The sequence below is a fragment of the Hyperoodon ampullatus genome, assembly GCF_949752795.1.
Source record: "Hyperoodon ampullatus genome assembly, chromosome: 2".
NCBI lineage: Eukaryota > Metazoa > Chordata > Mammalia > Artiodactyla > Ziphiidae > Hyperoodon > Hyperoodon ampullatus.
The window spans coordinates 109,983,040-109,997,789 of record NC_136915.1 but is presented as its reverse complement, the minus strand read 5'-3'; the positions used below and the strand labels follow the sequence as shown (position 1 = coordinate 109,997,789).

The 14,750-nt window shown below is 34.4% G+C and overlaps 1 protein-coding gene across 3 annotated transcripts in view; it reads left to right on the top strand.

Moving 5' to 3' along the window:
• Nucleotides 1-1,728: 1,728 nt before the first annotated feature.
• The window catches only part of GOLPH3L (golgi phosphoprotein 3 like), a gene marked incomplete at both ends in the record, with an annotated part of 40,886 nt that continues 27,864 nt past the window's right edge, over nucleotides 1,729-14,750 (top strand). For 2 of the 3 annotated variants that reach the window (XM_079697999.1, XM_079698000.1), the window contains one exon: nucleotides 1,741-1,923. In XM_079697999.1, coding sequence (XP_079554125.1) covers nucleotides 1,741-1,923 — 183 coding nt within the window. Of the gene's footprint in view, nucleotides 1,924-14,750 lie in introns of all 3 variants that reach the window. The other variant, XM_079697998.1, reaches the window with a different exon arrangement.

The following is a 14,750-nucleotide window of genomic DNA, read 5'->3' as shown; positions in this document are numbered from 1 at the left end:
AGAGGGAGGTTTTTATTTATTTAATTTTGGGGCCCTTGGGGTTTTTTTTTCAAATAGGGTCTTTAACTAGTAAATGTCCAAGGGCGATTAATTTTTTAAAGAAAATGCCCCATTATTTTTTTGCCCTGAAGATTTAAAGTTTCTTGGATTGGATTAGGATATAAGCTCTATTCACCGTGCCAGATAGGGTTAGTGCCTTTAAGCATTTATTTCATGCTTCTCTTCCTCTTTCACTCTTCTTCCCACCTCCCGCCAAGAATTATTTGAAATATAGCCTTGTACAAAGAATCTTTTGTAAGTCACTTCATTTGTATTTCTTTTTTAAATGTTTACATGCATTTCTGAGTATTCATTTTAATCAGTATATATTTATCGAGCAGTTACAACGTTAAAGACATTGTGCTAGTTGCTATGGAAAATATAAAAATCCAAGAAGACAATATCCCTGCCCTCAAGAAGTTTACAGTTGAGAGACAGCCATACCAAAAGAAAGACTATAATAAATACTTTAAAGGAAGTAAGTATAAATAAAGTTGTGTGAAAGTACAGCTGAGGAGAGACCTATTCTGGCTATGGGACATAGGGGTAATGGAGAAGCAGATTCACTGAAGGCTTTACAGTGGGTCCTCAATAGGACTTTGAAGAATGTGTAGAATTTAGAAAGGAAGGGGAAAGGGAGAGAACTCCAGCCTGTACAAAGGAGAGAGGTGGAAAGCATGGACATGTTTGAGAAATGGTTTAACAGTACATAATTGGGAGTAATGGAAGATATTGCTAGAAGATAGAATGGAATCCAGTCACAGAGGCTCTTGAATGCATTCTTTTGGTCTTGAAAAAGCTATTTTCAATAATTGCTGATTTAAAATATTTATTGTATTTCATCTTAAAAACTGACATTTAGATTTATCTAAAGTATGCTAACTTTAAACTTTATCACACATGGTAGTGCAATTTCTCTTGACTGTAGATTTTTAAAACAACTATAGTGCATGATATAAAAGGGCTTGTGCTCTGATTTTTTTTGTACTTGAGAAAGAATCTGCTAATCTTTTAACATTCTCTTACCAGTGCTTTTTGTTGTCAGCTGTTTGTGTATTTGCAAGGTGGCTAGCCTAGGGATAGAGATGAAGGTTTTCTAGCTATATGGAATTACTACACATGATCTTCTGAGTGTTATTCTCTAGACTGGTAATCTCCAAAGTGAATGCATGAAATGAGTCATTAGGGTTTGGGAAGGAAATATTAGAACATATATTTCTATTTAGTTTTTCTTAATTTTTTTACTATTTTTTGTATGTTTTATAATGAACTTGAATATTTATAGAAATTGCACATAAATTAATGTATGCTCTTTGGAGCTGGATGCTCACAATTTTTTGCTGTTCCATATAATTTAACTTGGGGAGAATCCATTTTGTGAAAGGAATCACAATGATTATGTGATTAGGTTATGCACAAGAAATCAGCAGGCTTAAAAGTGGGAACGTTCTACTGGTCTTTAGAATTAATGATTTGATTTCTTGTCAATGCCTCCACTGGAGTTCAACCTATTGTACTTTGGAAAAGATATTGTTATCCACCTAATTTTTTCTGGCCATTACTCTTTACAAGGCTCCGCCGCCTTGTAAATATTTCTTACCTGTATACATTTTTAGTATGCATGTATGAATATCTAGATGTTTATTTACATAAGCACACGTATAGATATTTTTTCATCACCCCCTCCAGAGACAGGTAAGAATGACCACTTTAACTCACCGGGCCCGTCGTACAGAAGGAGGGAAGAACTCTGAAAAGAAGGTGGAAAGTGAGGAAGACACTAATCAAGACAGAAGTCAAGACAATGAGGACACTGAAGACTCTAAGGATATCCGCCTCACGCTTATGGAAGAAGTATTGCTCCTGGGACTAAAAGATAAAGAGGTAATGCAATTGGATTTGCTAGGCTGTCTCAAAGACTTAAATATTGGAATGTTTTTAGGAAGTAATCTGATAAAATATTTTCATTAATACTAAATTGGCCTTAGAATTGTGCTTCAGCCATCTGGGGGATGGGGGAGTTTGGGAGGGTGGTTGATACTTGGAGGGTAAAATCCAGAAGTATAATTACTTGAAGTATAATTTAATTACAAAATTACTCCAGAATTTTAGAAGATATAACACAGTGTAAAGTGTTTGTACTTGTAGTTTCCCAAGTGAGATTAATGGTGAAATAACCTCTTATTAAACTAAGAAAGAGGGCTCAACATTGAAGTCTTCTTGAGCTTTGGGGAGAAAAGTCTTTTAAATGAGAAGACAAGGAACATGTGTGATTAGCTGTCTTACAAAAATAAACAGGGGTTGGTTTCTTATAATACAGAAGAATAACTTTTATTCTATTCTGTGTATCTTTATTTTTATTTTTATTAGTTGTTTTGGACAAGCAGAACAGCTATTTTTTAAAAAAATATTTATTTATTTATTTGGCTGTGCCGGGTCTTAGTTGCAGCATGTGGGATCTTTGTTGCCGCCTGCAGGATCTTTAATTGAGGGCATGTGAGATCTTTAATTGCAGCATGAAAACCTTAGTTGTGGCCTGTGGGATCTAGTTCCCTGACCAGGAACCTGGGCCCCTTGCACTGGGAGCGAGGAGTCTTAACCACTGGACCACCAGGGAAGTCCCTCTATTCTGTGGATTTTTAGAAGTTAAATATCAACAATTGATGAGGATTATTTTAGAAAATGTTTTAAAATTAATTACAGCTTTCCCTTTTTTCTAATTTTTCCCTTATTAACAGAACATCTATTTTATAATGAAATTAGTCGAGATAGCAAATCTTGTGATACAACCAAATATTTTCTTGGCTTTTCTACTAGTTTAGTATACATTATCCTTCACTTGTAATTTAACTTTTTATTGTGTTTTCCCATCACTTTCTTCGCTAATGAAGAGGTTATAAAAATATACAAATAGGGGCTTCCCTGGTGGTCCAGTGGTTAAGACTCCGCACTTCCAAAGTAGGGGGCGAGGGTTTGATCCCTGGTTGGGGAACTAAGATCCCACATGCTGTGCAGTGCAGCCAAAAAAAAAAAAGGATATACAAATAATATTTTAAACAATCTACTTCCTTGTTAAGAAGACTTTGGTGAGTACAAAAAGAGGCATATTTATTATTGGCCTCAGTTTTGAAAACTTATCAAATTAAAATGTTACTTTATATTAAAAAAACACTAAATGTGGCTTTGATCATTGTTCTTAGAAATGAATTGTTTACATACATCTAGTAATATCTCTTCTTTTCTACATTGACTCCTCAACTTGAGAATACCCTTAGTTTAGTTTAGTTTAGTTTAGTTTTTCTTTACCACTTTTCCCTTCTCTGATTTTTGTCATGTCAAATTACCAACTTAAACAGAAATTACAAGACTTGTTATAGCCTGTGTATTATTAAAACTAACGTTAGAGGGCTTCCCTGGTGGCGCGTTGAGAGTCCGCCTGCTAATGCAGGGGACACGGGTTCGTGCCCCGGTCTGGGAGGATCCCACATGCCGCGGAGCGGCTGGGCCGGTAAGCCATGGCCGCTGAGCCTGCGCGTCCGGAGCCTGTGCTCTGCAACGGGAGAGGCCACAACAGTGAGAGGCCCGCGTACCGCAAAAACAAAAACAAAAACAAAACTAACGTTAGAGACATGCCCATGTGTACTTGGCCAAGATGCAAATATATCATAAAATCTTGCCCGGGAGTATATTTTCCTGTTTGCTGAGAAAGTTGATGAGGCTCTAGTTTTATAAAAGTCAAATAAATGAAAAAGCAAAACTGACTCTCTAAGAGAAAGTCAGAGTAGGTCTGAAGATTAGGTGATATAAATACTATTTTGAGATGTTTATACGGTGCCTAGGAAACATTCACTCACTAAAACAGAAGAGCATACTGTATCTAAAAAGCTGTTTTGTTTGTTTTAGTTTTGAATAGGAATGATTAATTTCCTGCTGAACCTAGGTACTAGAATTTCTGCTCCTGTTCTGTAGCGAAACTGCCTTTGGACTTGTCTTTGTGTGTTTCTAAATTTATAATAGTTAATATAAACTTAAGGAAATAGGATAAAAAAATAAAGGAGCTTGTTTAGAGCTATGATCATAGTGCGTATTCAACATATTGGTGAAATACTGTGTAAAGATGGGTAGATAATATCCACCTTTTGAATTGTTTGAATTTTATTTTTGGTGATAGCTGATAAATTAAGTTTTTAGCTTTCAGTTGGCTCAGAAAGAATGAGAAGTGATAAATCCTTAGGCGTACATAAATAGGAGAGGTCAAACCTTCTGATTTATTAAAGTAGTAATAGTTGTTACAAAATGCCAGTTACATAACTTTCTCTAAAAAATACTCCATTGATTTCCAGCTCAACTTATTTTCTTCTTATTTCTCAAACCACTTGTTGATTTATTTAATCAATGTTTAATGTGCTTAGCATTATACAAATACTAAGGTAAATATAAAATAGTATAATATATTGTCCCTGTCCTCAAGAAACTTGCATTCTAGCTGGGGAAACAAATAATACATCTTTTTAAAAATTAAGTAACCCAAAGCTCCATCAACAGAAGAGTGGATAAAAATGAATCATTCATTTATTTAAATGAGTATAAATATATTTTCTATATAGAATGAAAATGAACATTGTTACAAAACATGTATGATTCTCATATATGTTCAATAAAGGAAGCCAGACACAAAAGAATACATATTGTATGATTATGTGTATATAAAATTCAAAAAGCTAAACTATGTTATCTGGGATTGCATATTTAGGTGGTAAAACATACAGAAAAGCAAGAAGGGGATTACCATAGTTGTTAGGGTAGTGAGGAGCAGGTGAGGAGGGGAGTTGTAGTGATTAGACAAGAGCATGAAGGGGTTTCTGGGTGCTAACAGTTTTCTATTTCTCTACTTGGGGAACGTTTCATGGATATGCACTTAGGGATAAATCACTGAGCTTTTCACTTTTGTGTACTCTTCTGTGTGTGCGTTATATTTCACAATTCAAAAGATTTTTAAAGAAGTAAACGACAACTAAAAAACAGCAAGTGTTTCCAAGTTAGAACAGTAAGAGCAGAGGAAGTTAGAGGGAGGAGAGATCATCATAAGTGGAAATAATCTGGGGAAGAACAGAAGGCAGTAAAACCAGCTGGGCCTGTAAGAATGGATAGGATTTACATAAATGGAAGAAGGGAAAGGAACACATTCTGGATGAGTGAGCAAAGGTTTCATGAGCTTGATGAATTTGGGAGATAATTGAGTACCAGTATGACTGAAGTAGATGGTGTTTTTAGAAAACCATGAGATTCAGAATTGACAAATTAGACTCAGATCAGAGTAGGAATGATTTTAAGTGCCAGACGAAACTTAGACTCTTTCCTTTAAGTAAAAGGGGATCAGCCTGATGAAAACAGCAACGTCCATTTCATTTTTGTATCCAGTTGAAGGATATTTTTGCTCTATGTTCTTTGTGAGTATATGTTTTGATATGTATGTAATTTCTTGTTTTTTCATGGTTTATTTGTGACATGTCAAAAAAAATTGCCAAATGTTAAACTTTGCATCCCAATGTCTCAAAGTTAACTTTTGCTGAAGAGTTTCATAAAGTTTAAAGTATAGAACCTAATGCTATAATTTTTTAAATTATGTTTTAAAAAGTCTATACGTAGAAAATAACATAATGAGACTAATATTTCAAGAATTGTAAGCCTAGAAAAAAATGACAGCAGGTCATATAGTCAGATTGCTTGTGAAATATTACTGTCATCCTTTCTTAAGAGTCTTCTGAGTAGTAGCTGCCAGAGACTGGTTTAAAATATTAAGCTTCATTGTCTTGTGAAATAATCAAGAAATTTTTATGTTGAAGAGTCTAACCTTTCAAATACATTTAAAATTAGATGTTACCTCAGTTCAATAACACTGACCTCAACTGAGAAAATTAAACTTGAGCACCAGCCTGACCAAAATAAAATAGATTTATTTCCTGTTGAAATCAAGATCCTGTTTATTTGTCATTATTGCCTTTGTTAAGAGTTTTGATATAGATATTTGTATTGATTCATGGACAGTTAATGCTTTAATTAAATTACTAATATATTTAAAACTTCTTCTTTATGAAAATCTTTATAATTAAGTTACCTGTAATAGGAGTGAACCTACTAATGCTTTTGACTTTTGGCCATAATCTTTTAAATTTGGATAGTGTTTTCTAACCCTCTTCCCTTCCTTGCAAAGCTCTTGCTTAATAATGCCATCTATTGAGTGCTTACTAAGCACTGTGACATAAAAGCTTTTCACCATATTTCTCATGTCACTGGAGTAAAAATCCACAAGAAGTATTGTTCATTGGTATTAGGGAAATATATTTTCATTCATTTGTTTAGTCACCAAAAACTCATTGAATGTCTCATATATGTCAAGTGCTGAATATTAGAAGAGAACAAAAACAATAGTCCCTGCTTTTGAGATTACTTATAGTCTAGTGGCTGGAGAAGTTAGGAGGGGGTCAGGAAAGTCAGTGGACTGTTGGAGTACAGTGCGATATATGCATAACTATGTTCTGAGTACTGAGGGAACAAAGAAAGGCATCTAACTTGAATGGGTGTGGAAAGTAGTAGGTGGGAGAGAGAAGGAGAAGAGATACTGGGAAAGACTTCTGGGAGGGGATAACTCTTAACCTGAATTCTGAAGATAAGCAAGAGCTAGTCTGTGAAGAGAGACAGTTTCTAGGAAAAAAGAACGTGAGCTGGATGTTTGTAATAATTTCAGTGATTTGCAGCTAGAAAAATCACAAATATTTGAAAGCATCCCATCTCCTTTAAATGAACTCATGTTTTGAAACAAGTACCAGAGCTGGACATCCAGTTGTGTGTTTTATTGTTTAACTTTTCAAAAATTGAGAAATATAGCACATTCAAAAAAGTTTATAAAACACATATGTAGGGGCTTCCCTGGTGGCGCAGTGGTTGAGAGTCTGCCTGCCGATGTAGGGGACGTGGGTTCGTGCCCCGGTCTGGGAAGATCCCACATGCCGTGGAGCGCCTGGGCCCGTGAGCCATGGCCACTGAGCCTGTGCGTCCGGAGCCTGTGCTCCGCAACTGGAGAGACCACAGCAGTGAGAGGCCTGCGTATCGCCAAAAAAAACAAAAACAAACAAAAAAAACCACATATGTAAAATTTAACAAGCAATTTTAAAGCAAACACTCATGTAACCACCATCAGTAGAACATTGTCAGAATCCTGGAGGCATCATGTTTTGCCCTTCCCTAATCACATGCTGTCCTACCTCCCTGTAGTTTTAACATGTGTATATATCCCTAAACAATATATTTTAGTTTTGCCTGTTTTTAAACTTTATGTTTTGGGATTAATACTGTCATGTATTCTTTTGTCCAATATGTTTGAAATTCATCCATGTTGTTGTATATAATTTAATTCAGTTTATTGCAATATAGTATTTCATTATATGAATATATGACCACTCATTCTACTGGTAGATGGACATTCAGGAGTCCATTATGAATAGTGCTGCTAACAATACTCTTGTACTTACCAATTATGTTCTTTCAAACAATGTCACTATTCATACATATATAAAAATGATAAACTGAATAAAACTTTCATTTTAAATTATAAATATAAAATATGTTAATGCTAAGCTTTTCAAGCTTACTAATGATCCTTCATCAGTTATAATTTATTCATTGTAATTTATTAGCAATGGGAGATTGGAAGTGCAAACATTTTTAAAGCTGGTAAAAAAAAATCTCAGTGAACAATCAGTAAGTTAAAAAAAAATCAGTCACAATAAGTCAGTAAACAACTTGTGGATGAATAGCTATAGAGGGAGAAAATTGCTCCTCTTTGAAAGTTGTTCAGTTCTAAAACATTTTATTAAAATCAAAAGATTAAAAGTGTAATTTATAATTTAGGTCACGACCTGGTCTTTTAGTTTCCTGATAGCACAAAATGAACAATAAATCTCTTGTCACTAGTATTGCCATTGTGAATAGGGCAAGTGTATCAGAAAGACTCGTTTGTCAGGTTTTGTGGTTTTTATTAACACAGGCTGTTATTAAAAAAGAAAAAAATTTTGTTTTGCTTTTTAAAAATTATATGTAGTCATATAACCACAAAGAATTATTTACTATTGGTACAAAAGGAAATAAACTGGGAGACCAATGTCCTATTTTAACAGTAGGAAAATATAGTTTAAGCTGTTTCATTGAGAGCCTGCCTCTCTGTATGCTCCCCCAACCACAAGTTGCACACTGTTGTCTTCTGAAATATCTGGTATTGATATTAAGACAAAACCCACCCACTTAAATTTGGACTTCTGGCAGTAACCACTGACTCTGTAAACTTGATGGGAGCCATTTCATCTCTTTTGTCTCCCTCTTCATATTTTATTAGTGTAACATAGAGTTTTCAAAACATTTTGCACTTTCTCTTGCTTGATCCTGTAAGGCAAATATTATCCTCTCTTTATGGGAGTCAAAGTTAAACTGGCCAATAAATTGCGGAATTTATGTTCAAACCAAACATAAATATACTGAAATGTTTTAATTCTCTTCTCATTTCCTTTTCTATATATTCTGTAACTATTTTCTTTGTTGTTACCATGGGGACTACATTTAACATCCTAAAGTTAGAACACTTTAATTTGAATTTATACCAACTTAACTTGAATAAAATAGGAAAACTCTGCTTCTGTATAGCTCTATCCCACCCCTTTTAGTTCTTGATGTTACAGAATTACATCTTTATACATTTTGTGCCCTGAAAGTTAAACTAATTATGATGCATTAGTCTCTTAAATTATGTACAAAACAGAATGTAGACTAACAAACCAAAGTTATACTAATACTCGTTTTTAGACAAATGTTTTAAAGTGTATTAGTCTCAAAAAAAAGAAAGTATATACCTCATTGGGAAAAAAAATAATAAAGTGTATTAGTCTCTTAAATCATGTAAAAAACAAAAAATGGAGTTACAAGCCATTTTTACTATAATACTAGCTTTTGTAATTGCCCATATGTTTACCTTTACTGACATCTTTATTTCTTCATACTGCTTTGGGTTACTGTCCAGTGTCCTTTCATTTCTACCTGTAGGACTCTCTAGCATTTCTTGCAGGGCAGGCCTAGTGGTAAAGACTCCCTGAGCTTTTGTTTATCTGGGAATGTCTTAATTTCTCCTTCACTTTTGAAAGATAGTTTTGCCAGATATAGAATCTTGGTTGACAGGTTTGTTGTTTTTTTTTCTCTTTTAGCACTTTGAATATATCAGCTCATTGTCTTCTGGCCTCCAAAGTTTCTGATGAGAAATTTGTTGATAATCTTATTGAGCATCTCTTGTATGGGACAAGTGGCTTATCTTCTGTTCCTTTCAAGATCTCTCTGTCTTTGACTTTCAACAGTTTGATTTTAATGTGACTCAGTGTGTGTCTCTTGAGTTCATCCTATTTGGAGTTCATTGAGCTTTTGGATATTTGTACATATATCTTTCATCAAACTTGGGAAGTTTTTGGCCATTATTTCTTCAAATAATCTCTCTGCCCCTTTTGCTCTCTCTTCTGGAAGGCCCAAAATGTGTACGTTGGTTCACTTTTGTTGATATCCCACAGTTCCCTAGGATCTGTTCATTATTCTTCAATCTTTTTTCTTTCTGTTCCTCAGACTCAATAATTTCAATTTGTCCTGTCTCCAAGTTTGTTAATTCTTTTGTCTGCTCAAATCTGCCTTTGAATCCCTCTAGTAAATTTTTTAATTTCAGTTATTATACTTTCAGCTCTAGAATTCCTTTTTGGTTTCTTTTTAGGTTTTCTACCTCTTTACTGATATTTCCATTTTGTTCATACATCATTTTCCTGACTTTCTCCACATCTTCCTTTAGTTTTTTGGGAATCTTTAAGATAGTTGTTTTAAAGTCTTTGTCTACTAGGTATGCCGTCTGGTTTTTCTGGGACAGTTTCTGTCATTTTTTTTTCCCTTTGAGTCAGCATACTGAACTGTTTCTTTATATGTCTTATGATTTTTTTGACTGAAAATTAGACATTTGAATCTAATGATATGGTAACTCTGGAAATCAGATTATGCCCCTTACCCAGAGTTTGCTGGTTTTTGTTTTGTTTTGTTTTTATTTTTTCAGATTTATTTAGGTATAACTGACAAAATTGTAAAATATTTAAAGTATATGACATGATGATTTGATATATGTATACAGTGCGATAAGATTCCCCCCATCATGTTAATTAACATATCCATCACCTAACATATATTTACCTTTGTGTGTGTGTGAGAAAGAACATTTATGATCTATTCTCTTAGCAGATTTCAGTTGTACAATACAGTGTTATCAGATACACATCACCATACATAAAATAAACAAGTATGTACTGTAACAGTGCAGGGAACTATATTCAGCATCTGTAATAATCTATAATAGAAAAGAATCAGAAAAAAAGAATATATCTATCTATATCTATATCAATCTATCTATCTAACCAAATCACTTTGTTGTATACCTGAAACTAACACAGTATTGTAAATCAACTCTACTTAAAAAAAAAAAGTAGATAGCAATACAGTGTTATCAACTATAGTCACCACGTTGTACATTAGACCCTCAAACCTTATTCATCGTGTAACTGAAAGTTTGTACCCTTTTACCAACCTCTCCCTATTTCCCCCCACCCCCAGTCCCTGGCAAACATTTTTCTACTTTCTGTTTCTAGGAGCTCAGTATTTTTAGATTTTACATGTAAGTGATACTACGCAATGTTTGTCTTTCTCTCTGGCTTATTTCACCTCCAGGTGAAATATCTCCAGGGCATAATGCCCTCCAGATTCTTCCATGTTTTCACAAATGACAGGATTTCTGTCTTTTTAAAGACTGAGTAACATTTTTTTTCCTTGATCCATTTATCCATTGATGGATACTTAGATTGTTTCTATACTTTGGCTACTGTGAAAAATGCTGCAATAAACATGACAATACAGATATCTCTTTGAAATAATGATTTTTTTCTTTTGGATGGACACCCAGAAACGAGGTTGTTAGATCATATGGTAGTTCTATTTTTAATTTCTTGAGAAACCTCCATATTGTTTTCCATAGTGGCTGTACCACTTTACATTCCCACCAACAGTGTACAAAGTTTCCCTTTTATCCACATTCTTGCTAGCATTTGTTATCTCTTATCTTTTGATGATACCATCCTAACAGGTATGAAGCGTTATCTTATTGTGGTTTTGATTTGTATTTCCCTGATGATTAGTGATGTTGAGCACCTTTTCCTATACCTGTTGGTCACTTATATGTTTTCTTTGGAAAAATGTCTGTTCCAGTCCTTTGCCCATTTTTAAATTGGGTTATTTGGTTTTTTGCTGTTGAGTTATTAATATGTGTGTTCCTTGTGTATTTTAGATATTAATCACTTATTGGATATGTGGTTCGTAAATATTTTCTCCCATTCCATGTGTTGCTTTTTCATTTTATTGATGGTTTCCTTTGCTGTGCAGAAGCTTTTTAGTTTGATGTAGTCCTGTTTGTTGATTTTTTTTGCTTTTGTTGCTTGTACTTTTGGTGTCAAGTCCAAAAAAACATTGCCAAGACCAATGTCAAGGAGCTTACCCTCTGTTTTCTTCTTGTAGTTTTACTGTTTCAGGAGTTACGGTCAAGTCTTTAATCCGTTTTGAGTTGATTTTTGTGTATGGTATAATGCTTTTTTTTTTAATTGTTGTAGGCTATTTTTGTGCTGAGGATCAGCCTAAAGTGTAAAATTAAGGTCTTCTCAAGTCTTTTCTGAGCCTGTGCCTTTCTTGGGCATTTACAACAACCTTCTAATTTCCCCTGTGTATGTAGTTACTTTTGAATGTCCTAGTCTTTGGTATCTGGCTCCAAAAAGAGGGGAAAGGAAAATGAAGAGGAGGGAAAAGGCATAAGCCCTTTAAATCACCTGGAAGTCACCAGAAGGGGAAGGGCTTGCAGCAAACCAGGGAGGTTACAATAATGGCCTCTGTGTCTGCACCTCCGTGATCAGAATGCAGATCACTGATATCTGCTATTTGGAGGACAGAGTCCTTATTGCCCATCCTAGCTCCTAGTAAGGGGCATGTAAGCTGCTCTAAGAACACATGCATGGCTGCCTGCCATGGGGTGAGGGGATAGGAGATGGGTAGCCTCTGCTAAACTAAGATTTGAAATTGACTGGAATTAACTGTAATTTATGATCCACATCTTCCCCTGGAAGTTGCAAGCCTTCAATAGCCTCCAGAGTTCCGAAATAGTTATGTCAGACATATTCTACTGATACAGTTGTCGTCTAGGTGGGAAGACAAATTTCTGGTGCTTCCTACTCTGCAACTTCCCAGAATCCCCACATTTGTTTTTTACATATTCCTACCATGTTACCATCCCCATAGTTTGTTTTAATTTAAATTCTACATTTCCTTTCAAAGCCTATCACAAATCAAACAGTGATCTTTCCATTCTCTAAATTCCCTTGCATTTATCATACATCTCAATGTGCTTAGTTACTGCATTTTCTAATTTTCTTATAGGCAGTGTTTAAAGACACAGGCTTTGGGGGCTTCCCTGGTGGTGCAGTGCTTAAGAATCCGCCTGCCAGTTCAGGGGACATGGGTTCGAGCCCTGGTCCAGGAAGATCCCACATGCCGCAGGGCAACTAAGCCTGTACGCTACAACTACTGAGCCTGTGCTCTAGAGCCCACGAGCCACAACTACTGAGCCTACATGCCACAACTACTGAGCCCGCATGCCTGGAGCCCGTGCTCCACAACAAGAGAAGCCACTGCAATGAGAAGCCCACGCACCACAACGAAGAGTATTAGCCCCCACTCACTGCAACTAGAGAAAGCCTGCATGCAGCAACGAAGACCCAATGTGGCCAAAAATAAATAAATAAATTTATTTTTAAAAAAACAACACAGGCTTTGGAAGCAGACATAGCTACATTAAAATGCAAAGTCTACCACTTACTAAATATTTGACTTGGCCTCGTTTTCCACATTATTTCCTTATACTCATTTTATAGAGATAATAATATTGACTTCATAGTGCTATTGTAAGAATTAAATTACTTCTATAAAATGTTTAAATCGGCCTGACACATATAAATACTCAATAAATAATAACCAAAGTGAATTGAAATAAGTCAGACAAAAGATACTGTATGATTTCACTTATATGAAGAATTAAAAAAAAAAATCTCATAGACACATAGAACAGATTGATGGTTGCCAGAGGTAGGGATTGGGGGTGGGTAGGTGAAATGAGTGAGGGTAATCAAAAAGGTACAAACTTCCAGTTATAAAATAAATAAGTCCTGGAGATGTAATCTTTGGCATGATACCTATAGTTAATAATACTGTATTGTATATATTAAAGTTGCTGAGAGTAGATATTAAAAGTTCTCATCACAAGAAAAAATTTGTAATTTACTATGTTTGATGATGGATGTTAAGTAGATTTATTGTGAGGATCATTTCACAATATATACATATATAGAATCATGTTGTACACCTGAAACTAATATAAAGTTATATGTCAATTATATCAATAAAAAATAATAATAGCCATATAAATTTATAATTTAAAAATTGGGAAGTAAAGGAATAAAGATGGGAGAAAGCATAGGAGAAATATTAACTTTTATTTTTTATAGTAAGAAGTCAATTAGATGTTGTCTAATATTGAAACATTTACTTTAGACAAAAAACTCAACCTCTTAATCTATTTTCTTAACCTTAGAAATTAGTCTTTTAGGAAAATCTCATGTAATAAGGAAATGTTTGAAGTTCAGTTATTCCTTCAGTTTCAGTTCATTTTCTTTTTATGTTAAATTTAAGTAAAATTATATTTATTACATTTTACTTTAAAAATAGCATATGTAGTATGATTTACTCCATTTTTTAAAAATGTTGAGTGTAATGTTACTTGAATTTGACATAAAAGGGAAATTGAGGTTAAACTGAATATTGCTCTTCTTCATCACAAGATATCATTTACTAAAAGGCCCCACTAAGGTTAAAAAAGAGCTTATGAAAAAAATAAGACTATGTGTGGACCTTGTTTGGCTCCTAATTCAAACAAACCAGGTATTCTAAAAATGTATTAAACAATTGGAATTTGAACGCTTACTGAATATTTTGATAGTATTAAGGAATTATTGATTTTTTTAGGTGTGAAGTATTGCATTTTTTTCCTTCATCTCTTGGGGAGAGTATTATAATATTTTATGGATGATATGTTACAGCGGCTGGGATTTGCACTGAAATAATCTGGAATTGGGGTGAGAGGTATAGATGAAAGATTGTACTGGTAGCTATTGACGCTAGATGATGGATACATAGAGGTTAATAATCTCTATAGTTTGTGTATGTTTGGAAATGTTAAAACAAAAATGCGTTTAGAAAATGGTGTTGGGGTCATGTTTTCTTAAACCACATGATTCCAATTTAGGCAATATCCTATTGACTCCCTGTTATGAAAGATTAAGAAATTACCTCTCTCACAGTTTCTTTTACTTCTACTCCCCAATATTTTATGAAAATTTATAATGTATATGTTCTGTTCCATAATTTACACAAAGCTGTTCTATGAAGGGAAGCCCCACAACTGGGGTGGGGGGAGAAGCAGATGGGAAAATTGGTGGGTATGAGAGAAGATATGTGTATTGCATATATAAAGAAAAATCTGGTTTTACATA